The 26,818-nt window shown below is 34.0% G+C and overlaps 3 protein-coding genes and 1 pseudogene across 4 annotated transcripts in view; 2 read left to right on the plus strand and 2 right to left on the minus strand.

Moving 5' to 3' along the window:
* Positions 1-26,818, minus strand: part of LOC126769487 (uncharacterized) — a 1,339,673-nt gene that overhangs the window by 1,249,129 nt on the left and 63,726 nt on the right. For both annotated transcript variants that reach the window (XR_007669368.1, XR_007669372.1), the window contains exon 3: positions 20,840-21,018. The gene's annotated coding sequence lies outside the window, so the exon portion shown is untranslated. Of the gene's footprint in view, positions 21,019-26,818 lie in introns of those variants that run through there.
* The window catches only part of LOC126769508 (uncharacterized), a 729,621-nt pseudogene that overhangs the window by 546,126 nt on the left and 156,677 nt on the right, over positions 1-26,818 (plus strand).
* The window catches only part of LOC126769549 (40S ribosomal protein S12, mitochondrial-like), a 431,911-nt gene that overhangs the window by 91,739 nt on the left and 313,354 nt on the right, over positions 1-26,818 (plus strand). The window lies entirely within an intron of this gene.
* On the minus strand, positions 1,218-3,103 carry LOC126769558 (40S ribosomal protein S12, mitochondrial-like). The gene is made up of 3 exons (XM_050488429.1): positions 2,905-3,103; positions 1,720-1,883; positions 1,218-1,360 (listed from the first exon to the last, which is right to left on the minus strand). The coding sequence occupies exons 1-3, from the start codon at positions 2,992-2,994 to the stop codon at positions 1,279-1,281; spliced, it is 336 nt and encodes a 111-aa protein (XP_050344386.1). The 5' UTR covers positions 2,995-3,103; the 3' UTR covers positions 1,218-1,278.

Consider the following 26,818-nt stretch of genomic DNA (forward strand, 5'->3'; position numbering starts at 1 on the left):
CGTATTTTCGCCACCCAAGTCTCAGGTATCAGACAAAAACAAAAAAGCGTCCAAGTTATATGATAGATGTAGACGCTCTGTCAGACGATCCGGACTACCTTGCGTTCGAGAGGGAAGCCCTCAGAGCAATGGCCGAAAAGAAAGGAGGGTCGTTGCTCGGTAATAATCCGAGAATGCGTCGTGCCGTGCAAACTAATCAGAACGCCGACGATTTTTATAGAAAACAGAGAGAGAGGAATAATTTTGCTGCAAAGCAGAGCCGTGACAGGAGAAAACTACGAGAGATCCACAATTCACTCAAGGTCACTTATTTGAAAAAATACCTGTCTAAGATCATACGTCTGCTGTCTTCGAATAGGTGTATAGTGTGTGACCAGACGTTCCTTTAGAGATTTAGAATTATAATAGTGTTTATTTTTTTTTTATTTTGAACTACAAGTTCTAAACTCTAAGGTGTTTCTGCAATGATGTTTGTGCAATCTTATAAATAGTATACTTGCAGAATATTATTCTCTAAAGAATTGTAAGTTGAAATAAATTTAATAAATGACCAAACATAAATTGACCTTTTAATTATTTAAAACCTTTTAGTTTTGTTACAAAATCATAGAAAGTTATAATCAATTTGAAGTTTACACTAACAATATCTATATCGAGTCAAATATCTTCAATAGATTTTTCTATCTTGTATCATAAAGATAAGGTGGACTACCGAGCTTAACCGCATTCAAGTCCCCATTGAATAAAAAGTTAAGTACATACCATTAAGTTACAATAGAATGGGTGCGGCTTGCGCAAGCGCCGCTTTTTGCTTCTTTCCGACCAATCGGGTTCACGAATGAGTGTTTATTGTGTATTCAAAGATGATCGATAGATATACATAATTTACTTTTATATTTACTTTAAATGGGTTTAGTGTATTTTTAATTTGTAGATAATCAATATAAAATGTTTAAAAGCAAATACGAAACCGTTCAATATTTTTTTTGCCTCTGTTCGTCAAACGATTTGTGTTATGTTTATTAGCTATTAAGATGCACACGGAATGATATCAATAAATAAATGGAAATAAGAGTGAAAAATAACAGTACGAAACTTGCAAATTCATATATGTACTACTCAAATTTTCAATAATCCACCGCGCGAACATTAGTGTTATATTAGCTTCTTAATTGAAGCTATTTTAGGTTAAGAAATCTAAAAATAAAACTAATTCCTGTACTTAAACTAGATTTATTTCGCTACAAATAACCTTACACAACTGGATATAACAGACTACTATACTTTCTGCTTGATGACGTGCGGCAAGTCGAATTTACCTCGGACGCATTTCAGCTTCACACCGGGACAATCTTTAACTCTGAAATTGATAAAAAACCCAAATTCATCATACATTATTGGTGGCAGACGCAGCAGATACTTGTTAAGTTTAATATTAATCCATTTAGTTTTTGGTTAGTTCAATGGATCGCTTATAAAGCTAATCACAAGGTTGATAAGTAGTCACCATCGCCCATGAATTTTGAAAATATTAACTATTCCTTACATCGTCAACGCACCAATAATGGGAACAGAGATATATATCTTTTGCCTGCATTTACACTGACTCACTCACCTTTGTAATTGTAAAAAGATCTATAGCTAAGTATATTTATAGTCAAGATGTGCTGCAGTATTATGGCGACTGCTCCATTTGTCATGATGAACCACATCACTAACCTGCCGACTCTAACGAGCACGATATTGTGTTCCTGCAGGTTGTGTCCGATGCCCGGCACGTAGGCGATCATCTCTCGCCCGCTGGAGAGACGCACGAGCACGCATTTACGGTTAGCGGAGTTCGGCTTCTTGGGTTTTCTGATCAAGGTTTTTAGTATCACACCCTGAAATTATGTTCCTTATTTAACTAAAAGTAAGAGCCTGTTTAGGGAAACATAACAGGGGTTCTGGGTTATGCTTTAATGAGAAGGTTTGGAGCTTAATTCATCACGTTGCTCCGTTGACTGTTCGTGAATACACACAAACATACACTTGTAGGTTTTTCACGTTATTTTACTTCAAAGTAAAGCACTGTATTAAAAACACAAATTAAACACACGAATATTCAGTGATGCTTATATGCTTGGTACAGATTTACTCGATTTAGCTAAATAATCGAGGTTTTGTAAAACACGTTGTTAGGAGACTATGTAAAAATATATATCTTAATATTCCGTATGGGTAAATAAAAACCTTCATAATATAAGAGATATTTGTGCACATTGTCTTTTATGCATATTTCTAATGCACTGTTCATAGCAGTAAGTTTTGGCATCCCTTGTTCATATGTTACAATTACATCCTAAAGTTGAGAGTGGTGTTTCAAAATTTTTTTTTATTATTTTATATTTGTATCGCAGACTGGAATCTAAGATGTAATGTCCTATTTGCCTGTTCCTTACCTAGCTTCTTAACTCTACAAAACAAACGATATACGACACACAGAACGATACAAATTATTGATATCAGGCGGTAAACTAATGAGTGGTATTCACACAAGCGCGCCTGACCATATTAATAGTGACATTTAACTGAAAATTGTAAATTAATAATTTAAAAAATACCTAATACACGCATTTTATAGAATTATTTTCTTCCAATTTTGTTTAATGTTAGTTTAGTATGGAGAGTGTTTCTGAAGGGACAATATTAGTAAAACACCAGTGAGTTTGTTATAGCCCGGTTTCTATATTTAACGAATTATTTTTTTACATTTGTAACCGATAATTTTGATATGACTTCAATACTTACGGAACGTCATTTTTTAAATGTTTTTTATTCATGCATAAGGCAAAACGAATTGTTTTTTTTTTAATATAGTAACCGGATATGAAAGAATAGAAGTATGTAAAATAGTCAGCATACCTTGGCGAAAGGATTTCCATTGAGCGGATTTCTTGATTTTCTCTTTTTGATATGTGGACCCGTTTTGTGCATCTGCGCGAGGGATGCCATCGTTCTCGACAACACTGATGTTGCTTGGAGATTAGAGTCGGTTAGGAAGTCTGTTATGGGTGCCACTCGACGGATTATAGATTGTGAAGGAAGTAGCTCTGTCTGTTGGCTTATTTCTGTCACGAAGAAATCGAGGTAGTCTTAGATTTGGTTAAGGTCTTAAGTATATAATTTACAGGAACATATTTGCTATGCGAACTGAATTACGGGGAAAAGCTATTGCTATATAATAAAACTAATATAAATTGAAAACTTGCACATTAAAAAATAAATAAACAGCATATCCAAATAGGAGTATTGTTTAAAATACATAGCTGACATCTTTTTCATATTTTTTTCGCACGTAGTCAATATTCTTATCTCATAAAACAGCAGGTGCAAAACCCTCTGTTTCGGATTATCTTCCATCGTCATCTAGCCTAGATATTTTACTGTAATTTGAACTCTAACACAAAGACATAAGGATATCGAAAATATGCATGACGAAAAGGCTAAATGTGTACTGTTAACCGCGAATATATTGTTAAAATCAAGGTTTTGAAGGCGTTCTCGCAATTGTATCAATTGTGTGGGCTGTGATCAAATGTTCACATGGTCTCGTGGGGCGTTGTGTACTTTATAGCGGTTCTTGAAAGGTATGATTGACAAGTCCAAGGTGTTGTACGATTCGATGCAGCGGGAACATCAAGTGTGGTCCGTTAAACAACTATTTTGGATTTGTATACATTTTTATAGATACGGTTAAATCAACTGTTGTTTGTTTGGATGTTGATAAACTTTTCCTGGTTATAATATATTTGTTGATGTTACTTGCCGCTTTATTGATAACGGGCTTTAACAAGTTTCATAATAGTAACAAATTATCGGTTTTGAAAAATACTAAAGTTTTTTAAGCTCCAAACCTCCTCCTCAAAAAGGGAGAGGAGGCCATAGCCCAGCAGTGGGGCATTTATAAGTTGTTACTGTATTTAATATTTCTTGCAATTTAACGGCTCGGTTTTAATGACATTGTAATGTATAAATTTAACGTATATATATATCGCCGTTGCAGTTTTATTATATGTACATATATAAAGTCAAGATTTTTTTTCCCTAGTTACCTAGTCAGAACAACAAATGATAATTATAGATTGTTTTGTTATTTTTAAAATAGATGTTATTTTTTGCAAATTAAAAATATTCCAGGAACCCGAAACATATTCAGAAGTTAAAATTATTTGAGCAACAACTAAAATAACAAACGTATAGTAGAGTCGAAGGCAATATCACGTAGTGTCCGGCTGAATGTTATTGTTTGAGAAAATCGTCGCCAAGTGTCTCCCGGGAGAGAGGCTTGCATCTGTCTAGCGCAAGCAAATATTATAATATCGGTACAAGTTACGAGCTGAACACTTGTTAAACGTGTTTTAAGATTTGTTGATTTCATATGCAATTAAATCAAAGCGACAATTGACAATAGTACAAATACATTTGTAGGTATAAGATTTGATTTGAGTAGAATAGAAGAATTAGTAACGTACCTATTTTATCCTGAATTTGTTGATTTGGGGCTGATTTATCGATGGGACTATGTTATTTTGAAAAGTGAACTGGCGATCAAAAAATCGGTCGTAAAAAATTAAAGAATTGAAGTAATTTTTTTTCATCAAAAATATTTATACAGAGCGTCATTTACAAAACGCGTATACACTAAACTTGGACTGTGTCTGAAACAGTACCCGCTCTTTTTGCGGATTATAATCCGCTAATAGTGGGCATTGTCCGCACACGACGGACACATAGATTTGAAATTATTCTTTCTGACAACGTTGCTTCGAAATTATTTAGAAAAAAAAGTCCACAGGCGACAATAGGGAAGAGTTGGGCTACGGGAGCATTGTCTGTTCCCAGAAACGCTGTAAATCATATTTGTGTAAGAATAACTTTAATACCACTCACAAATGGTAGAACTTTATCGCAATTGTCAATTCAACATCTAATACTATGCGTTCGGTTATTGCAAATAACTGCACATTATTATCAACAAAAATAATAATTCTTGGAAGAATTCTTAAGACTTCTAGAAGAAAACTTATGATCTATATTGATAATCTATATTGTTTAAATATGTATTATATATAAAAAGGAAGTAACAGATCTTAAATGTCTTACTGCCAATTATGGAGAAGGTATGGAGTATACTTCACCACGCCAGGTGGAGTATACTCCTATATTTCATGTATTTACTGGTGGTAGGGCTTTGTGCAAGCTCGTCTGTGTAGGTACCACCCACTCATCAGATATTCTATCGCAAATCAGCAGTACTTGGTATTGTGTTCTGGTTTGAAGGGTGAGTCAGTAATTACAGGCACAAGGGACATAACATCTCAGTTCTCAACGTTGGTAGCGCATTGGCAATGTAAGCGATGATTAACATTTCTTACAATGCCAATATCACTGGGCGTTGGTGACCACTTACCATCAGGTGGCCCATATACTCGTCATACCTATATAAAAAAATAAGCAAGTCTACCATGGATTGGTTAGGTATAGTTATTATAAATAGAATTATAACTAACACAAGCGTTCCTATACAATTTTTATCCTTCATCATCAGGTTTGAGAAGTGTTATTATAAACACACATCGAGCAAGCGAAATCTTAGATCAAAAAATTCTATACCTATAAAGGAAAAGTGCTAGAAAGTTTTACTTCTTCTCAAAGATTCGAATTTTAAGCATGAGCAAAATTTCCGCGTCTCTAACGCTAAAGGATCTGCGGCGGAGCGATCAAAACAGACACAATTGATTCATTGCTACTCGTATTTTCTATGAGAAAGTTTAATATGGGAAGATCCCACGTAGCGTCCGGTCAACAATAATTACTTTTAGTATCATGCGATAAATATATCAAAAATATAATTAGTAATGTTTAAGGATTTATCACATTATTAAAACATGTAAATTTACAAATAATCAATTAATTTGTAAAGCATGAAAACTGTTTTTACTACAAGTAAATATATAAAAAAAGACATAAAACCATCTTTGCACAAGAATTTGTAAAACATTATAAATGCCGGTGTAAAATTTTGATATCAGCTCGTAAGCGATTTTTAGCTCGTAGAAAATACAGCCATAACAACGTATAACATATATACGTAAACTGAAAATATTTTTGCCGAAAAAACAATCGGATAGTAAAATATTTATACCGAAAATACAATAAAATGCTTATGTAAAATACTTGCATGATACTTCAGGACAACATAATGCATATTAATTGGTATAGTATTTATACTTATATTTTTGTCCATTTTCATATAAGTTTTTTTTTAATTTCAATGCTAATTTAAATTCCCTTATTATTAGTTTAGTATTATTACTTTAATTTAACTAAAGCCGGTAGAGTCGTTATATCTGGTATTAGGCTTGCTGGTCCGTTTCAAATATTTAATAGTCTTGTTTTTCCTCTACCAATTTTTTATATTTGTAACCTGAAGTTACCAATAAGTATAGCACACTTTGGGAATGAAACAATCGCCTCCGGGTTATTTCGAAAGAAAAAATATATTTCTGTTATTGTTTATTGTCTATTTTAAAATGTGAGTTATAAAATATCTCGCAGAGTTTCTTTCGCCGTTTCTTCTTAGGCCTGAGGTGTTTATTTCCGAACCGGTGGTAAATTAATGACAGTCAATAAGTAACGCTTCTATATTGACTAAAGATTTTCAAATTTGGAATGTTTAGATATATATTTAAGATTTGTTATTATTAACCTATTGATTTTCTAAATAAGTTTATTTGTGATATGAAATTTATTTCGACGAGATAAAAATTCGAAGTGGAATGTGCATTTGGAAAAATTTGCGACGACGAAATTGCGACCAATTTATTTTATTTTGAAATGGTTTTGCTTTATTATATATAACAGATATTATAGTTTACTGTGTTTGACTTTCAATCACAAGTTTTTGTACTATTTTAATACAAGACAACATTTCAAAGGAGCAGTTATACAAAAATTTGCATGAAATGGCCGAGTCATTGTCCGGTAAAGCAGTGCTCGGAGTTCGGTGTAGTAATCCCGAATGTGCAAGCAACGTGCGACAATATGCACAAAGCCGAGGTGTGAATGAGATCTTCATCAGCGGTCAGCGCTGACTCATGCCACCCTCACAACCCTTATTTACGCTTCGAATCGTGTAGCGTTAGCATAATACATTATTTCTCTGCTTGGACGCTTCGCTTCGATGCTTAGACTTTACTAATATTGAAAAAAAAAATATAGCCAGCTACTATTTAATCCTTGTACTTGATCAAATTAAAAAAAAATCAAATTTCCACAAGATCATTTCAATTGCTAATTTATTTATACTAATATTATAAATACGAAATAACAAGGGGCCCTGTCTGCCAGTCGCGGTAGGGGTAAGGGGCAGTGTTAGGTATAAAAAGCCCATAAGTTTCAAGGTTGCTTCATACAAAATTTCATCAAAATCAGTTCAGTGATTTATTATTATTATGTATATATGTTTTTTGTATATATAATACTTTACGCTCATTCGTCGCCTATTGAACGACAAATTATTTTTATTATACATATATTATTATAAAATAAGTTTAATCAGTGATTCAGGAACTAGATGGAACTATATGACAAACAATAATCAGATTTATTTATCAGATTTTATTTTTATATTTAAACATTTAAATAGATGGTGTACTAAGTAGCAGTAACCTTAGTTACTGTCCATAGCTTTCAGTAATTTTATTATTTTACATTAGTTTTTCAATCATAAAAATATTATAAAGAGTTTAATCAAAACTAGATCGGTTTGATGTTATTTCCTGATTCAAACAAATATTACATGATTGCTAATGATTCGATTGTTTAAAACTTTACATATGAATAGCAGAAACAGAAAATTTTAAAATATAGATTTGTACTTTATAGATAACTGAAAGATTACTTCTAATACTTGAAAACCAATCACAATTTATTGGAACACATTATTCTTCTCTAATAAATGACAAATAATATAATTTAAGTTTCTGAGGTGCTACGTAACAATATATTTGAATGCATGAGAAAGATAGAAAGAGAAGGACATGAGGCGTGCAGTAATCTTAATTGTATACACATAGATACGAGCAATGTGTCGGAGCAGGTACACGGTTCGCGTGAGGTTCGCGTGAGGTTCGCGTAGCAGATGGGAACAGACCGAAGGACACGCAGCCGCAGCCTTGCGCTCCCGTCGGTAGGTAACATGACATCGTTTTAAACATCCTTTATTGATCACACAACAATAATTGCACTTAGTATTTCTAAATCTAACTACACATTTAGGTAATCATTTCATAAAAATCGATTTTCCTCTTAAAATATAATTAAAATAATATTAAATTTCAATAGAATTCCTTAACAACGATCAGTAGTAAGAATATAGTGAATTAAAATAAAATAGATGAATAAATATATATAATAAAAACAATTAATAAATATACAAATATCAAATATATAAAAGTTCCGTCTTACCCGCCAGCTGTTGAAAGATTATGAATTTAATAAAACTAAAAACTAAAAAAAAAAGAAGAAGAAAAAAATGATAACTCAAAATAACAATTATATACATAATATACATAATCTGCTTACTACCGACAAAACAAAAACAAAGTACTAAGGGCTACTCAAAAATAAAAAAATAAATAATAAAATAAAAATAGCATAACAAAAATAACATAAAAAAAACGATCAAAATAATAAGTCACAAAACAAAGTAATAGTGAAAAGTAACACAAATTAATTTCACGATGGTAATATGTAACTGGAAAACAAGAATATTAACAAAACAGACATTATTCCATATTACATTACATTATCTGAAAAGTTATAAAAGTAAATTTATGTATTACAGAGAAAAAATAATAATAATAATAATAAAAAGAGAAAAAAAACAAATTTAAATTAAAAATAAAGAAACATGTATACGTATTTAAAATAGGCAAAACACTACAGTCCAGATCGTGACAGCTGTCATTAACAGATGTTGTCAGCATTATCTGTATATGTATTAGACATCTGATGAAATAATAACAAATTTTAAACTACACTCACTTATAACTAAACCAGTCATTATAGTAAGTAAGTGATTGGGAAGGTAAATTAAAGTAAACAAACCAATTATTGTAGTAAGCAGATACTACGTAAAACCGAAAATTATAATCACTACTTTTTAATAATTCGTTTCGGACGAGAAACTGTAACTTTGCTGTCAGGATTCTTCGAGACGTTTGAGCCCTTGACTTCTGGAGATTTTAAAAGTGAAGAGGATACAGCGTCGAGTTCAGCGAGTGATTCAACTTGGTGACGCGATCCATCTGGGGCTACGAGGTATATCCGTCCATCCCGGGTCCAACAATTCCCAATGCCGAAACGTTGCCGTGCTAAGAGGAACACATCGTGCCGTGTTTTCGTGAGGAACTCCGATTGCGTTATGCCAGTGCCTTTAAATTTTGACTTGGCAAACCACACCTTATCCCGCACGCTAACATCACAGAACTTAACTACAATTGGCCTATTACGGTTGGCTGTAGACTTACCAAGCCGATAGGACGATTTGATGCAGGAGCTTGAGAAATTTGATAAGTCTAGATGGTCTGCAACGAGACTAGTCACACGAGCACTGGTGTTCTCGGCTTTTTCTTCTGGGACTCCATGCAGAATATTTTGCGCCTTCTTTGCATTTCCTGGCGGTCCAATTCCCTCCCAAGAAATTCTACCTGACGCTGAAGAGTGCTGAGAGCCGTTATAATGAAGCTTCTAAACTGTGTGAACTCTGTTGAAAGTGATGGTGTGTGTGAAGCAACTGATGAAGATGTCTTTTGTAACTCATGTTGAAATTCACTCATTTTGGTATTAAATAGTTCAGACATGGCAGACAAAGAATCTTTGATTGACTCCATGGTTTAGCAGTGATTAATTAATTGTTATTTCACTTATTATGTTATTGTTTTATTGTAAAGGAGATTGTAAGCTGGTAGATAATGTTATTTAGACATACATATATTATATATAATGTATTTTTAATTAAATAAAATTCAAGAGCACACTTAAAACGTTGCAACTTGTTTGACTCCTACCCGCGAAAAAAAAAAAAAAAAAACATTTGTTTTTTCCTCATTATTTTTTTCTTTGGCGTCGCTTATTACCGCACAATGGAAAACATGAAATATGGGTATATTAACGAGTACGAGTTCTACCGTGGCACCAGTGCTGCAGAAACAGCTCGAAGGATTAATGATGTGTACGGCGCTGGTATCGCAAAAGAAAGCACTGCGCGTTTTTGGTTTTAACGTTTTCTTTCTGGAAATTTGACCTTCAGAACCAACCCCGTGGACGGCCGAAGACCAAAGTGGAAAATGAAAAATTACATGTGGAAGCGGATCCATCACAAAGCACTTCAGAGATAGCTGCAGTCTTCGGGGTAAGTGATAAAACTGTATTAATTCATTTCAAGCAAATCGGGAAAGTAAAAAAACTTGAACGATGGGTACCTCATGAATTGAGTGAATCGAACTTGCAAACACACGTAGACTGCTGTGTTACTTTGCTCAACCGACACAATAATGAAGGGATTTTAAATCGAATCATTACTTGTGATGAAAAGTAGATACTGTACGATAATCGGAAGCGCTCGTCGCTATGGCTGAACCCTGGAAACCCAGCCAAATCCTACCCTAAACGAAAATTGACTCAGAAAAAGTTTCTTGTGAGTGTTTGGTGGACTAGCGCCGGTGTCGTTCACTACAGCTTTTTAAAATCTGGCCAAACTATTACGGCATATCTATTGTCAGCAACTGCAAACCATGAAGGAAGAACTAGCAACTAAACAACCGAGATTGGTCAATCGCTCTAGGCCACTGCTGCTTCACGACAACGCAAGACACACACTGTACAATTAACAACCACTAAGTTAAATTTATTTATTTATTTATTTATTTATTAGGGAAACATACAGCATATCGTATATTACAACTTAATATAATAATCATATTTTAACACTTATGCCAGTTAAGTTTCCACTACTGTTTTAACAGGGAAGTGGACTAATTTTGATGTTACATAAAATATAACTATTTATGACAAAGTAAAATTTTAACGTAAATATGGTTATGGTTAATTACTAATAAGTATTTTTCACAAGATTATAAAATTTACTTAAACTATTTTTAAACAGATCAATGTGGTTGTATTTTCTATTATGACTATTACAAGATCTTAGAATAAAAGAATTTTTGAAATAATTAGTTTTATAAATGGGTATTGAAAAAGTATCCTGAGAGCGAGCGTTAAAACGAGGACACTTAAATAAAATCTCACTGAGCAGATATGGAGAATCAATTAAATTAATTAATATTTTGTAAAGAAACATTTGGTCTCTTTATTCTCTACGTTCTTCAAGTGGCATAAAAACAGAGTCAGGAAAAGTAAATTTGTATCGCAACCTCCTGATAAATTTGTTTTGTATATTTTCAATTAGGTTGACATATTTTGCATATTGTGGATTCCAAACAGTTGACGCATACTCTAAATGTGATCTAACGAAAGCATTGTACAAAATTACAAAGGTATGAATATTTTTAAAATCTGCCCCTTGCCGAAAGATAAATCCAAGCATTTTATACGACTTCATCACTATTTCCTCAATATGCTTATCGAATATAAGTTTGTTGTCTAGTTGTACCCCAAGGTCTCTCACTTCGGTTACCCTTTTTAATTTAGTATTAAATATGGAATAGTCAAAAATTATTTGTTCTCTTTTTTTCGAAAATGTAATTACACAGCACTTGTCAACATTAAGCTGCAAATTATTAGCAATGCAATATTGTCCTAATTTATTTAAATCCTCTTGTAAATGAAAACAGTCTTGATTATTTTTTATTATCTTAAAAATTTTAGTGTCATCAGCGTATAATAAAACTTGAGAATTTTTGAAACAATTAGTTACGTCATTAATAAAAATGTTAAAAAGTAAAGGGCCAAGGTGAGAACCTTGTGGTACACCCGATGTTACAGGAATAAAACTAGACGTATATCCTTTAATAGCAACGGCTTGAGATCTTTCGCGGAGATAAGATGTAAGCCAACGTAGAAGGTCACCATGTATACCGATGTTGTTAAGTTTTTGTAATAACAAATTGTGCGATATCTTATCAAATGCTTTCGAGTAATCAGTGTATACGACATCTACCCGGAAACCAACTTCCATAGCACTCAATACTGTATGCAAGAACTCACACAGATTGGACTCAGTGGATCGCTTATTAATAAAACCATGTTGGTTACAGGTAAGTAGAGGCCTTAATAATAGAAATATCGTATCATAGACAATCCTTTCAAAAAGTTTTGGAATAACTGACAATTTAGAAATATCGCGATAGTTTTTTATATCGTTTTTATTTTCAGACTTATAAATCGGCGTAATTAAAGATTTTTTCCAAATAGTTGGTAATAATCCGTTGTCCAATGATTTTTTGAAAAGCATTGTTAAAGGCACACATAACACTTTACTGCAGTTTTTTAAGAAAATGGGATGTATTCCATCTGGACCATAACCCTTGGATGTATCTATGTTCGATAAATATCGTTCTACTTTTTTGTCAACAATCTCGATAGAGCTGATGATAGTCTGATTTGCGCTAGTAGAATAGTGATCCATTGTTTGATTTCCACTATTATCCTCAAAAACTGAATGAAAATAAGAATTAAACATATTTGCTATATCGTGTCCATTGTATCCAACTTGAGAGTTAAAATACATTACATTAGGTACAGATGTATGACCTTTTTTAGTCTTTATATAGGACCAAAACTGTTTTGAGCTAAAACGAATATTATTCTCTGCTCGTTCCAGAAACTCATTATAACACGTTCCTTCTAAGTTTTTTGATTGTAGTCGTAATTCATAGAACTTGTTATAATCGTTTTGTTGGCCATAAATTTTCCATTTTTTGTGGAATTTTAATTTTTTATTAATTAATTTTATCAAGGGTCGCGTAAACCAGCGTGGATATTTATTGATCTCATTTATACACTTAGACGGGACAAATGTCTCTATAATGTGATTTACGATAAGATAGAACGTACCAACTGCCTGACTAATATCTTTGTTTTTAAATTCGTGTTGCCAGTTGACTTTAGCTAATTCAAAATTAATTTTATCATAATCAGCGCTGTGAAAGCGACGTACAACACGAATAGCTGGATTTAAATTTCGCTCAATGGTATTCATATCAACTTTAATACAAAGGGAAGGATGATGTTCATCTTCAGGTTCTGATAAAGGGTCCACACGAGATATGTTACAATTCAGATTGGAAAGTACTAAATCTAAGAGCCTGTTATTTAAGTTAAGAATATAATTTAATTGTTGTAATCCAGTAAAATTCATAAAAACAAATATTTGATGTACAAGGAGACATTCCGAGGGATTTAAAATATAAATTGAATTATTATTATTTAATGACCAAACAGCATCTCGTATATTAAAATCACCTGTAATAATTATATATAATGCTACAATTAGAATGTCTACGATATCCACCGTACCCCCCGGGCCTGTCTCCAACAGATTACCATTTTTTCCGGAATTTGGACAACTTATTACAAGGAAAAAAATTCAACTCCGATGCGGAGGTCCAAACCGCCTTCAAAGAGTTTATTGATTCTCGCCCCCATGGTGTTTTTTAGTAAAAGGATCTATGAGATAGCAAAAGTGTATGAATAGCAACGGTAATTTGATTAATTAAATATATTTTACAAAAAAAAAAAAATAACTTTATATTCCTCCCGTACAAAACGCCAATTTCATATGTAAGGACCTAATAATAATATTTATATGGTTTTTTAAGTAAAGCTTCTTTGGATGCGATATGAATTAAATTTCAATATAGTATAAGAGCAACGTTTCTGTATGTAATGTTTAAGTGAGTTCCAAACCTTCTCTCCTTAATTAATTATTTAAGTCGAGTCTTTACCTAGCGATTGTTAAGTTAGGTACTTAAGTCCTGTGTTTGACAGAACTAGTTACTGTCTAAAAAAGACGGGTTGAAAAATGCATATCTAATTATGTATTTAAAAATATAACATTTATGTTACGTTCTTATAGCTCACTTCTCACACATACTTTTATCACCGAAATTTAGTTGAGAAGGTTTGATTTTTGATTTTTTATGTGAAACTTTGATTTTTAAAGACGTATAAATTCGTAAGTACATATTTTTTAATTGTTAATTTTAAGGCTTAGTGATAACTTGACGGTGTAATTATTTCAGTAAATAAATAAAATAAACTCAATTCACAAATATCAACGTTTAATTTGTTCTTGGAGTGATGTTTAAGATTTATTTACTGATAGCTTTTGCGTCACTTTCGTGTTAAGCAGAAAACTCGGATGATGTCACTATTGTTTACAGCGACCGCATTGCGATAAATTGAACACAACTCGCTCAGTCTATACAAGAGCAAAGAACAAAGGTTTCGAATTAAGATAAAATTGTATAAAAGGCAAATAAAGGTTCTCAAATAACAAAATGTACTCAAGTTCTCGGCTGTAGTTCAAAAGCTGCTGTAATTTATACTAAGTAAACATGTCGCACGCGACTTTGTTAACGCTAACAATTCATAAGGACATTTTTTTGATCCCGCTATAAATATATGACATTAAGAGACTGTAACTGATTTAAATAATTACTAATTATATTTCTTTGCTTATTTTATTCCATTGGACATTCCTAACTGTAATATTTGACTTACTCCCAGCAAAATAGTAATAGAATCCTATTGTTTAAGGGGAAATTTAATATTTATGTCGCCTACAGTCCCGTTACGAGTCCCGCAGGTAGAGGATTACCCCTTCCACAACACCCTTTTACGCCCACAAATGAGACAGACGCGTTAGAAAATTGCATTCAGTGTTTACTGACTATTTGTTCAGAAAACAACACATGCTAAAAAATGGCTTTGTGGACCCCCTACGCGGAGGAACCTTTGGACTTAACTACAAATGTTAAACAGGAAGTCTCACCAGACAGTATCTCAACACCTGGTTCCAAGGTTCCTGACTATAGATATTCATCAGAGCCACCGATTTTAGAACATGAAAATAGATCTTACAATTGTTATGAGTGCAACATCCCGCCGTCCCAAATATCTCCGGTCGAGAGTTGGAACTACAGAAACGCACCTTTAACATCGCAATCAGAGGACTTAGATGTCGACTCGCTGTCTGATGATGCCGAGTATCAAGCCTTTTCAAGCAGGATGCATTTCGAGCTATGGCCGAGAAGAATGGAGGCAGCTTACTTGGAAATAATCCGAGAATGAGGCGAGCGGTCCAGAGGAATCGAGACGCTGACGACTCGTACAGGAAGCAGAGAGAAAAAAACAATTACGCGGCGAAACAGAGCAGAGACAGACGAAAGTTAAGAGAAGTTCGTCACGCGTTTCAAGTGACATATCTAAAGAAAAGAATTGCAAAATTAAGGCCCAAGCTCAGAGAACGAGTATGTCAACCTTGTCAACATCGCAAACAAATACGGAGCTTCCACCGCATCCGTGTATAAGCACAGTGCAACACAGTGTTGAACCGTACCCATACATCGGGTATGTCCAGCCCATGTACGTGCCCGTTGTTGAACCATCGCCTGGGCCTTCGAGTTCCGGGTTGCAGCAATCGACTAATAATTATATAAGTACGTGCTTGATATCGCCACCCAAGTCTCCGGGATCAGACAAAAAAAAAAAGCGTCCAACGGAGCTTCCACCGTATCCGTGTATAAGCACAGTGCAACACAGTGTTGAACCGTACCCATACATCGGGTATGTCCAGCCCATGTACGTGCCCGTTGTTGAACCAGCGCCTGCGTCTTCGAGTACAAATATGTCGCAATCGATGAGTGTCTCAAGGAGTACGTGCGTATTTTCGCCACCCAAGTCTCCGGTATCAGACAAAAAAAAAGCGTCCAAGTTATATGATAGATGTAGACGCTCTATCAGACGATCCGGACTACCTTGCGTTCGAGAGGGAAGCCCTCAGAGCAATGGCCGAAAAGAACGGAGGGTCGTTGCTCGGTAATAATCCGAGAATGCGTCGTGCCGTGCAAACTAATCAGAACGCCGACGATTTTTATAGAAAACAGAGAGAGAGGAATAATTTTGCTGCAAAGCAGAGCCGTGACAGGAGAAAACTACGAGAGATCCACAATTCACTCAAGGTCACTTATTTGAAAAAATACCTGTCTAAGATCATACGTCTGCTGTCTTCGAATAGGTGTATAGTGTGTGACCAGACGTTCCTTTAGAGATTTAGAATTATAATAGTGTTTAATTTTTTTTATTTTTAACTATAAGTTCTAAACTCTAAGGTGTTTGTGCAATGATGTTTGTGCAATCTTATAAATAGTATACTTGGAGTATTACAAGGTTGTACATAATTTTCCGTGACTGCGTTGTCGGCTAAAACTTAATATATATAAAATTAAATACAGTTACATCCGGAGAGGAGCCATACGGTGTCATTTGCTTCCTGTTCTTGCATGAATAACATTTATGAATCGTTCGAATTATCTTTCATTATTCACGAATGGTTTAACTTCTATTTGACCGAATGTTGCAACTAAAATCATATTCTCCAACAATTTTTTCTGCAATGGTTATAATAAATTACTTAAATTAATATCAGTATGTAACCAAAGAACACGTAGAGCATCGTACATACAATAAAATGAAGAAATTATTTGAAAACATTTCGCGATATTGTATCAGAAAATTGTGACATCATGATATCATTGTAATCAACCTTCACATTTTTCTATCTATTGTGTCAAAAACAAGCAAGCTTGAGTAGCAAATTAATAGCAAACGCAAAATCTACGCAACTCTTCATAATAGACCGAAAGTCACCCCATTGTTCTTCCGATGTGTCCCGTTGGTTCAGGTAGCGGAAGTAATCCGTGCAGCGGGGTGGGGGTGCCCTGCACAATTAGACCACACCCCCGAGAATAAAAGACCGGGGCGACCAACAACATCATTAGTTACTCGCAGTTAACCGTAACTACTAACCGTACTAACTAAAGTAATCATGGCTCTCTGGACACCATACGCTGAGGACTCACCATTAGATCTATCTGTAAATAGTACACGTGAAACGACATCGCAAACAAATACGGAGCTTCCACCGCATCCGTGTATAAGCACAGTGCAATACAGTGTTGAACCGTACCCATACATCGGGTATGTCCAGCCCATGTACGTGCCCGTTGTTGAACCATCGCCTGGGCCTTCGAGTTCCGGGTTGCAGCAATCGACTAATAATTATATAAGTACGTGCTTGATATCGCCACCCAAGTCTCCGGGATCAGACAAAAAAAAAAGCGTCCAACGGAGCTTCCACCGTATCCGTGTATAAGCACAGTGCAATACAGTGTTGAACCGTACCCATACATCGGGTATGTCCAGCCCATGTACGTGCCCGTTGTTGAACCAGCGCCTGCGTCTTCGAGTACAAATATGTCGCAATCGATGAGTGTCTCAAGGAGTACGTGCGTATTTTCGCCACCCAAGTCTCCGGTATCAGACAAAAAAAAAAAGCGTCCAAGTTATATGATAGATGTAGACGCTCTATCAGACGATCCGGACTACCTTGCGTTCGAGAGGGAAGCCCTCAGAGCAATGGCCGAAAAGAACGGAGGGTCGTTGCTCGGTAATAATCCGAGAATGCGTCGTGCCGTGCAAACTAATCAGAACGCCGACGATTTTTATAGAAAACAGAGAGAGAGGAATAATTTTGCTGCAAAGCAGAGCCGTGACAGGAGAAAACTACGAGAGATCCACAATTCACTCAAGGTCACTTATTTGAAAAAAGACCTGTCTAAGATCATACGTCTGCTGTCTTCGAATAGGTGTATAGTGTGTGACCAGACGTTCCTTTAGAGATTTAGAATTATAATAGTGTTTATTTTTTTTTATTTTGAACTACAAGTTCTAAACTCTAAGGTGTTTCTGCAATGATGTTTGTGCAATCTTATAAATAGAAAAATATAAATATAAATATAAATCTTAGAAAGGAGGGTCGTTGCTCGGTAATAATCCGAGAATGCGTCGTGCCGTGCAAACTAATCAGAACGCCGACGATTTTTATAGAAAACAGAGAGAGAGGAATAATTTTGCTGCAAAGCAGAGCCGTGACAGGAGAAAACTACGAGAGATCCACAATTCACTCAAGGTCACTTATTTGAAAAAATACCTGTCTAAGATCATACGTCTGCTGTCTTCGAATAGGTGTATAGTGTGTGACCAGACGTTCCTTTAGAGATTTAGAATTATAATAGTGTTTATTTTTTTTTATTTTGAACTACAAGTTCTAAACTCTAAGGTGTTTGTGCAATGATGTTTGTGCAATCTTATAAATAGTATACTTGCAGAATATTATTCTCTAAAGAATTGTAAGTTGAAATAAATTTAATAAATGACCAAACATAAATTGACCTTTTAATTATTTAAAACCTTTTAGTTTTGTTACAAAATCATAGAAAGTTATAATCAATTTGAAGTTTACACTAACAATATCTATATCGAGTCAAATATCTTCAATAGATTTTTCTATCTTGTATCATAAAGATAAGGTGGACTACCGAGCTTAACCCCATTCAAGTCCCCATTGAATAAAAAGTTAAGTACATACCATTAAGTTACAATAGAATGGGTGCGGCTTGCGCAAGCGCCGCTTTTTGCTTCTTTCCGACCAATCGGGTTCACGAATGAGTGTTTATTGTGTATTCAAAGATGATCGATAGATATACATAATTTACTTTTATATTTACTTTAAATGGGTTTAGTGTATTTTTAATTTGTAGATAATCAATATAAAATGTTTAAAAGCAAATACGAAACCGTTCAATATTTTTTTTGCCTCTGTTCATCAAACGATTTGTGTTATGTTTATTAGCTATTAAGATGCACACGGAATGATATCAATAAATAAATGGAAATAAGAGTGAAAAAATAACAGTACTAAACTTGCAAATTCATATATGTACTACTCAAATTTTCAATAATCCACCGCGCGAACATTAGTGTTATATTAGCTTCTTAATTAAAGTTATTTTTAGGTTAAGAAATCTAAAAATAAAACTAATTCCTGTACTTAAACTAGATTTATTTCGCTACAAATAACCTTACACAACTGGATATAACAGACTACTATACTTTCTGCTTGATGACGTGCGGCAAGTCGAATTTACCTCGGACGCATTTCAGCTTCACACCGGGACAATCTTTAACTCTGAAATTGATAAAAAACCCAAATTCATCATACATTATTGGTGGCAGACGCAGCAGATACTTGTTAAGTTTAATATTAATCCATTTGGTTTTTGGTTAGTTTGATGGATCGCTTATAAAGCGATGAATTTTGAAAATATTAACTATTCCTTACATCGTCAACGCACCAATAATGGGAACAGAGATATATATCTTTTGCCTGCATTTACACTGGCTCACTCACCTTTGTAATTGTAAAAAGATCTATAGCTAAGTATATTTATAGTCAAGATGTGCTACAGTATTATGGCGACTGCTCCATTTGTCATGATGAACCACATCACTCACCTGCCGACTCTAACGAGCACGATATTGTGTTCCTGCAGGTTGTGTCCGATGCCCGGCACGTAGGCGATCATCTCTCGCCCGCTGGAGAGACGCACGAGCACGCATTTACGGTTAGCGGAGTTCGGCTTCTTGGGTTTTCTGATCAAGGTTTTTAGTATCACACCCTGAAATTATGTTCCTTATTTAACTAAAAGTAAGAGCCTGTTTAGGGAAACATAACAGGGGTTCTGGGTTATGCTTTAATGAGAAGGTTTGGAGCTTAATTCATCACGTTGCTCCGTTGACTGTTCGTGAATACACACACACATACACTTGTAGGTTTTTCACGTTATTTTACTTCAAAGTAAAGCACTGTATTAAAAACACAAATTAAACACACGAATATTCAGTGATGCTTATATGCTTGGTACAGATTTACTCGATTTAGCTAAATAATCGAGGTTTTGTAAAACACATTGTTAGGAGACTATGTAAAAATATATATCTTAATATTCCGTATGGGTAAATAAAAACCTTCATAATATAAGAGATATTTGTGCACATTGTCTTTTATGCATATTTCTAATGCGCTGTTCATAGCAGTAAGTTTTGGCATCCCTTGTTCATATGTTACAATTACATCCTAAAGTTGAGAGTGGTGTTTCAAAATTTTTTTTATTATTTTATATTTGTATCGCAGACTGGAATCTAAGATGTAATGTCCTATTTGCCTGTTCCTTACCTAGCTTCTTAACTCTACAAAACAAACGATAAACGATATACACACACAACGATACAAACTATTGATATGAGGCGGTAAACTAATGAGTGGTATTCACACAAGCGCGCCTGACCATATTAATAGTGACATTTAACTGAAAATTGTAAATTAATAATTTAAAAAAACCTAATACACGCAGTTTATAGAATTATTTTTTTCCAATTTTGTTTAATGTTAGTTTAGTATGGAGTGTTTCTGAAGGGAAAATATTAGTAAAACACCAGAGAGTTTGTTATAGCCCGGTTTCTATATTTAACGAATTATTTTTTTACATCTGTAACCGATAATTTTGATATGACTTCAATACTTACGGAACGTTATTTTTTAAATGTTTTTTATTCATGCATAAGGCAAAACTAATTGTTTTTTTTTTTTTTAATATAGTAACCGGATATAAAAGAATAGAAGTATGTAAAATAGTCAGCATATCTTGGCGAAAGGATTTCCATTGAGCGGATTTCTTGATTTTCTCTTTTTGATATGTGGACCCGTTTTGTGCATCTGCGCGAGGGATGCCATCGTTCTCGACAACACTGATGTTGCTTGGAGATTAGAGCCGGTTAGGAAGTCTGTTGTGGGTGCCACTCGACGGATTATAGATTGTGTGGGTGTAGCTGAATAAAAGTTTATAGAATAAAATACCATGATTCATGATATGTACAAATATTATAAATGCGAAAGTAGCTCTGTCTATTGGCTTATTTCTGTCACGAAGAAATCGAGGTAGTCTTAGATTTGGTTAAGGTCTTAAGTATATAATTTACAGGAACATATTTGCTATGCGAACTGAATTACGGGGAAAAGCTATTGCTATATAATAAAACTGATATAAATTAAAAACTTGCACATTAAAAAATAAATAAACAGCATATCCAAATAGGAGTATTGTTTAAAATACATAGCTGACATCTTTTTCATATTTTTTTCGCACGTAGTCGCACGTGGATTTGTATACATTTTATAGATACGGTTAAATCAACTGTTGTTTGTTTGGATGTTGATAAACTTTTCCTGGTTATAATATATTTGTTGATGTTACTTGCCGCTTTATCGATAACGGGCTTTAACAAGTTTCATAATACTAACAAATTATCGGTTTTGAAAAATACTAAAGTTTTTTAAGCTCCAAACCTCCTCCAAAAAGGGAGAGGAGGCCTTAGCCCAGCAGTGGGGCATTTATAAGTTGTTACTGTATTTAATATTTCTTGCAATTTAACGGCTCGGTTTTAATGACATTGTAATGTATAAATTTAACGTATATATATCGCCGTTGCAGTTTTATTATATGTACATATATAAAGTCAAGATTTTTTTTCCCTAGTTACCTAGTCAGAACAACAAATGATTATTATAGATTGTTTTGTTATTTTTAAAATAGATGTTATTTTTTGCAAATTAAAAATATTCCAGGAACCCGAAACATATTCAGAAGTTAAAATTATTTGAGCAACAACTAAAATAACAAACGTATAGTAGAGTCGAAGGCAATATCACGTAGTGTCCGGCTGAATGTTATTGTTTGAGAAAATCGTCGCCAAGTGTCTCCCGGGAGAGAGGCTTGCATCTGTCTAGCGCAAGCAAATATTATAATATCGGTACAAGTTACGAGCTGAACACTTGTTAAACGTGTTTTAAGATTTGTTGATTTCATATGCAATTAAATCAAAGCGACAATTGACAATAGTACAAATACATTTGTAGGTATAAGATTTGATTTGAGTAGAATAGAAGAATTAGTAACGTACCTATTTTATCCTGAATTTGTTGATTTGGGGCTGATTTATCGATGGGACTATGTTATTTTGAAAAGTGAACTGGCGATTAATAAATCGGTCGTATAAAATTAAAGAATTGAAGTCATTTTTTTTCATCAAAAATATTTATACAGAGCGTCATTTACAAAACGCGTATACACTAAACTTGGACTGTGTCTGAAACAGTACCTGCTCTTTTTGCGGATTATAATCCGCTAATAGTGGGCATTGTCCGCACACGACGGACACATAGATTTGAAATTATCCTTTCTGACAACGTTGCTTCGAAATTATTTAGAAAAAAAAGTCCACAGGCGACAATAGGGAAGAGTTGGGCTACGGGAGCATTGTCTGTTCCCAGAAACGCTGTAAATCATATTTGTGTAAGAATAACTTTAATACCACTCACAAATGGTACAACTTTATCGCAATTGTCAATTCAACATCTCATACTATGCGTTCGGTTATTGCAAATAACTGCACATTATTATCAACAAAAATAATAATTCTTGGAAGGATTCTTAAGACTTCTAGAAGAAAACTTATGATATATTTTCGTAACATTAACGAATTGATAGTATAATGTTAAATATTCATAATCTATATTGTTTAAATATGTATTATATATAAAAAGGAAGTAACAGATCTTAAATGTCTCACTGCCAATTATGGAGAAGGTATGGAGTATACTTCACCACGCCAGGTGGAGTATACTCCAATATATCATGTGTTTACTGGTGATAGGGCTTTGTGCAAGCTCGTCTGTGTAGGTACCACCCACTCATCAGATATTCTATCGCAAATCAGCAGTACGTGGTATTGTGTTCTGGTTAGAAGGGTGAGTCAGTAATTACAGGCACAAGGGACATAACATCTCAGTTCTCAACGTTGGTAGCGCATTGGCAATGTAAGCGATGATTAACATTTCTTACAATGCCAATATCACTGGGCGTTGGTGACCACTTACCATCAGGTGGCCCATATACTCGTCATACCTATATAAAAAAATACGCTGGTCTACCATGGATTGGTTAGGTATAGTTATTATAAATAGAATTATAACTAACAAAAGCGTTCCTATACCATTTTTATCCTTCATCATCACGTTTGAGAAGTGTTATTATAAACACACATCGAGCAAGTGAAATCTTAGATCAAAGAATTCTATACCTATAAAGGAAAAGTGCTAGAAAGTTTTACTTCTTCTCAAAGATTCGAATTTTAAGCATGAGCAAAATTTCCGCGTCTTTAACGCTAAAGGATCTGCGGCGGAGCGATCAAAACAGACACAATTGATTCATTGCTACTCGTATTTTCTATGAGAAAGTTTAATATGGGAAGATCCCACGTAGCGTCCGATCAACAATCATTACTTTTAGTATCATGCGATAAATATATCAAAAATATAATTAGTAATGTTTAAGGATTTATCACATTATTAAAATATGTAAATTTACAAATAATCAATTAATTTGTAAAGCATGAAAACTGTTTTTACTACAAGTAAATATATAAAAAAAGACATAAAACCATCTTTGCACAAGAATTTGTAAAACATTATAAATGCCGGTGTAAAATTTTGATATCAGCTCGTAAGCGATTTTTAGCTCGTAGAAAATACAGCCATAACAACGTATAACATATATACGTAAACTGAAAATATTTTTGCCGAAAAAACAATCGGATAGTAAAATATTTATACCGAAAATACAATAAAATGCTTATGTAAAATACTTGCATGATACTTCAGGACAACATAATGCATATTAATTGGTATAGTATTTATACTTATATTTTTGTCCATTTTCATATAAGTTTTTTTTTAATTTCAATGCTAATTTAAATTCCCTTATTATTAGTTTAGTATTATTACTTTAATTTAACTAAAGCCGGTAGAGTCGTTATATCTGGTATTAGGCTTGCTGGTCCGTTTCAAATATTTAATAGTCTTGTTTTTCCTCTACCAATTTTTTATATTTGTAACCTGAAGTTACCAATAAGTATAGCACACTTTGGGAATGAAACAATCGCCTCCGGGTTATTTCGAAAGAAAAAATATATATTTTTGTTACTGTTTATTGTCTATTTTAAAATGTGAGTTATAAAATATCTCGCAGAGTTTCTTTCGCCGTTTCTTCTTAGGCCTGAGGTGTTTATTTCCGAACCGGTGGTAAATTAATGACAGTCAATAAGTAACGCTTCTATATTGACTAAAGATTTTCAAATTTGGAATGTTTAGATATATATTTAAGATTTGTTATTATTAACCTGTTGATTTTCTAAATAAGTTTATTTGTGATATGAAATTTATTTCGACGAGATAAAAATTCGAAGTGGAATGTGCATTTGGAAAAATTTGCGACGACGAAATTGCGACCAATTTATTTTGTTTTGAAATGGTTTTGCTTTATTATTTACTTACAGACATTCGTGTGTTAATAAATATTTTAAAAGTTACTCTACTTTCATTGAACACGGCAATAGAGATTAAAGTAATTTATTAAAGTAAATAATCCGTTTTTATACTCTTCTGTATATAATACAGTTTTCACACACGATATTATGTTTTAATCATAAACTAATACGAGGCATACTTAAATTAATATCAGTATGAAATCAAAGAACACGTAGAGCATCGTACATACAATAAAATGAAGAAATTATTTGAAAACATTTCGCGATATTGTATCAGAAAATTGTAACATCTTGATATCATTGTAATCAACCTTCACATTTTTCTATCTATTGTGTCAAAAACAAGCAAGCTTGAGTAGCAAATTAATAGCAAACGCAAAATCTACGCAACTCTTCACAATAGACCGAAAGTCACCCCATTGTTCTTCCGATGTGTCCCGTTGGTTCAGGTAGCGGAAGTAACCCGTGCAGCGGGGTGGGGGTGCCCTGCACAATTAGACCTCACCCCCGAGAATAAAAGACCGGGGCGACCAACAACATCATTAGTTACTCGCAGTCAACCGTAACTACTAACCGTACTAACTAAAGTAATCATGGCTCTCTGGACACCATACGCTGAGGACTCACCATTAGATCTATCTGTGAATAGTACACGTGAAACGACATCGCAAACAAATACGGAGCTTCCACCGCATCCATGTATAAGCACAGTGCAACACAGTGTTGAACCGTACCCATACATCGGATATGTCCAGCCCATGTACGTGCCCGTTGTTAAACCAGCGCCTGCGTCTTCGAGTACAAATATGTCGCAATCGATGAGTGTCTCAAGGAGTACGTGCGTATTTTCGCCACCCAAGTATCAGATATCAGACAAAAAAAAAAGCGTCCAAGTTATATGATAGATGTAGACGCTCTATCAGACGATCCGGACTATCTTGCGTTCGAGAGGGAAGCCCTCAGAGCAATGGCCGAAAAGAACGGAGGGTCGTTGCTCGGTAATAATCCGAGAATGCGTCGTGCCGTGCAAACTAATCAGAACGCCGACGATTTTTATAGAAAACAGAGAGAGAGGAATAATTTTGCTGCAAAGCAGAGCCGTGACAGGAGAAAACTACGAGAGATCCAAAATTCACTCAAGGTCACTTATTTGAAAAAAGACCTGTCTAAGATCATACGTCTGCTGTCTTCGAATAGGTGTATAGTGTGTGACCAGACGTTCCCTTAGAGATTTAGAATTATAATAGTGTTTATTTTTTTTTTATTCTGAACTACAAGTTCTAAACTCTAAGGTGTTTGTGCAATCTTATAAATAGTATACTTGCAGAATATTATTCTCTAAAGAATTGTAAGTTGAAATAAATTTAATAAATGACCAAACATAAATTGACCTTTTAATTATTTAAAACATTTTAGTTTTGTTACAAAATCATAGAAAGTTATAATCAATTTGAAGTTTACACTAACAATATCTATATCTATATCGAGTCAAATATCTTCAATAGATTTTTCTATCTTGTATCATAAAGATAAGGTGGACTACCGAGCTTAACCCCATTCAAGTCCCCATTGAATAAAAAGTTAAGTACATACCATTAAGTTACAATAGAATGGGTGCGGCTTGCGCAAGCGCCGCTTTTTGCTTCTTTCCGACCAATCGGGTTCACGAATGAGTGTTTATTGTGTATTCAAAGATGATCGATAGATATACATAATTTACTTTTATATTTACTTTAAATGGGTTTTCGTATTTTTACTTTAAATGGTTATTATGTAATTTTATATTTGTATCGCAGACTGGAATCTAAGATGAAATGTCCTATTTGCCTGTTCCTTACCTAGCTTCTTAACTCTACAAAACAAACGATAAACGATATACGACACACAGAACGATACAAATTATTGATATGAGGCGGTAAACTAATGAGTGGTATTCACACAAGCGCGCCTGACCATATTAATAGTGACATTTAACTGAAAATTATAAATTAATAATTTAAAAAATACCTAATACACGCATTTTATAGAATTATTTTCTTCCAATTTTGTTTAATGTTAGTTTAGTATGGAGAGTGTTTCTGAAGGGACAATATTAGTAAAACACCAGTGAGTTTGTTATAGCCCGGTTTCTATATTTAACGAATTATTTATTTACATCTGTAACCGATAATTTTGATATGACTTCAATACTTACGGAACGTTATTTTTTAAATGTTTTTTATTCATGCATAAGGCAAAACGAATT

Source organism: Nymphalis io, chromosome 7 (genome assembly GCF_905147045.1).
Source record: "Nymphalis io chromosome 7, ilAglIoxx1.1, whole genome shotgun sequence".
Classification (NCBI taxonomy): domain Eukaryota; kingdom Metazoa; phylum Arthropoda; class Insecta; order Lepidoptera; family Nymphalidae; genus Nymphalis; species Nymphalis io.

What these genes read in the sequence shown, in the direction of transcription:
- LOC126769558 (XM_050488429.1), bottom strand. Translation starts at nt 2,994, where the DNA reads ATGGCATCCCTCGCGCAGATGCACAAAACGGGTCCACATATCAAAAAG. An exon ending in ATGGAAATCCTTTCGCCAAG is followed by an intron (nt 1,884 to 2,904) that starts GTATGCTGACTA and finishes ACATAATTTCAG; the next exon opens with GGTGTGATACTAAAAACCTT. An exon ending in GTGCTCGTTAGAGTCGGCAG is followed by an intron (nt 1,361 to 1,719) that starts GTTAGTGATGTG and finishes TATCAATTTCAG; the next exon opens with AGTTAAAGATTGTCCCGGTG.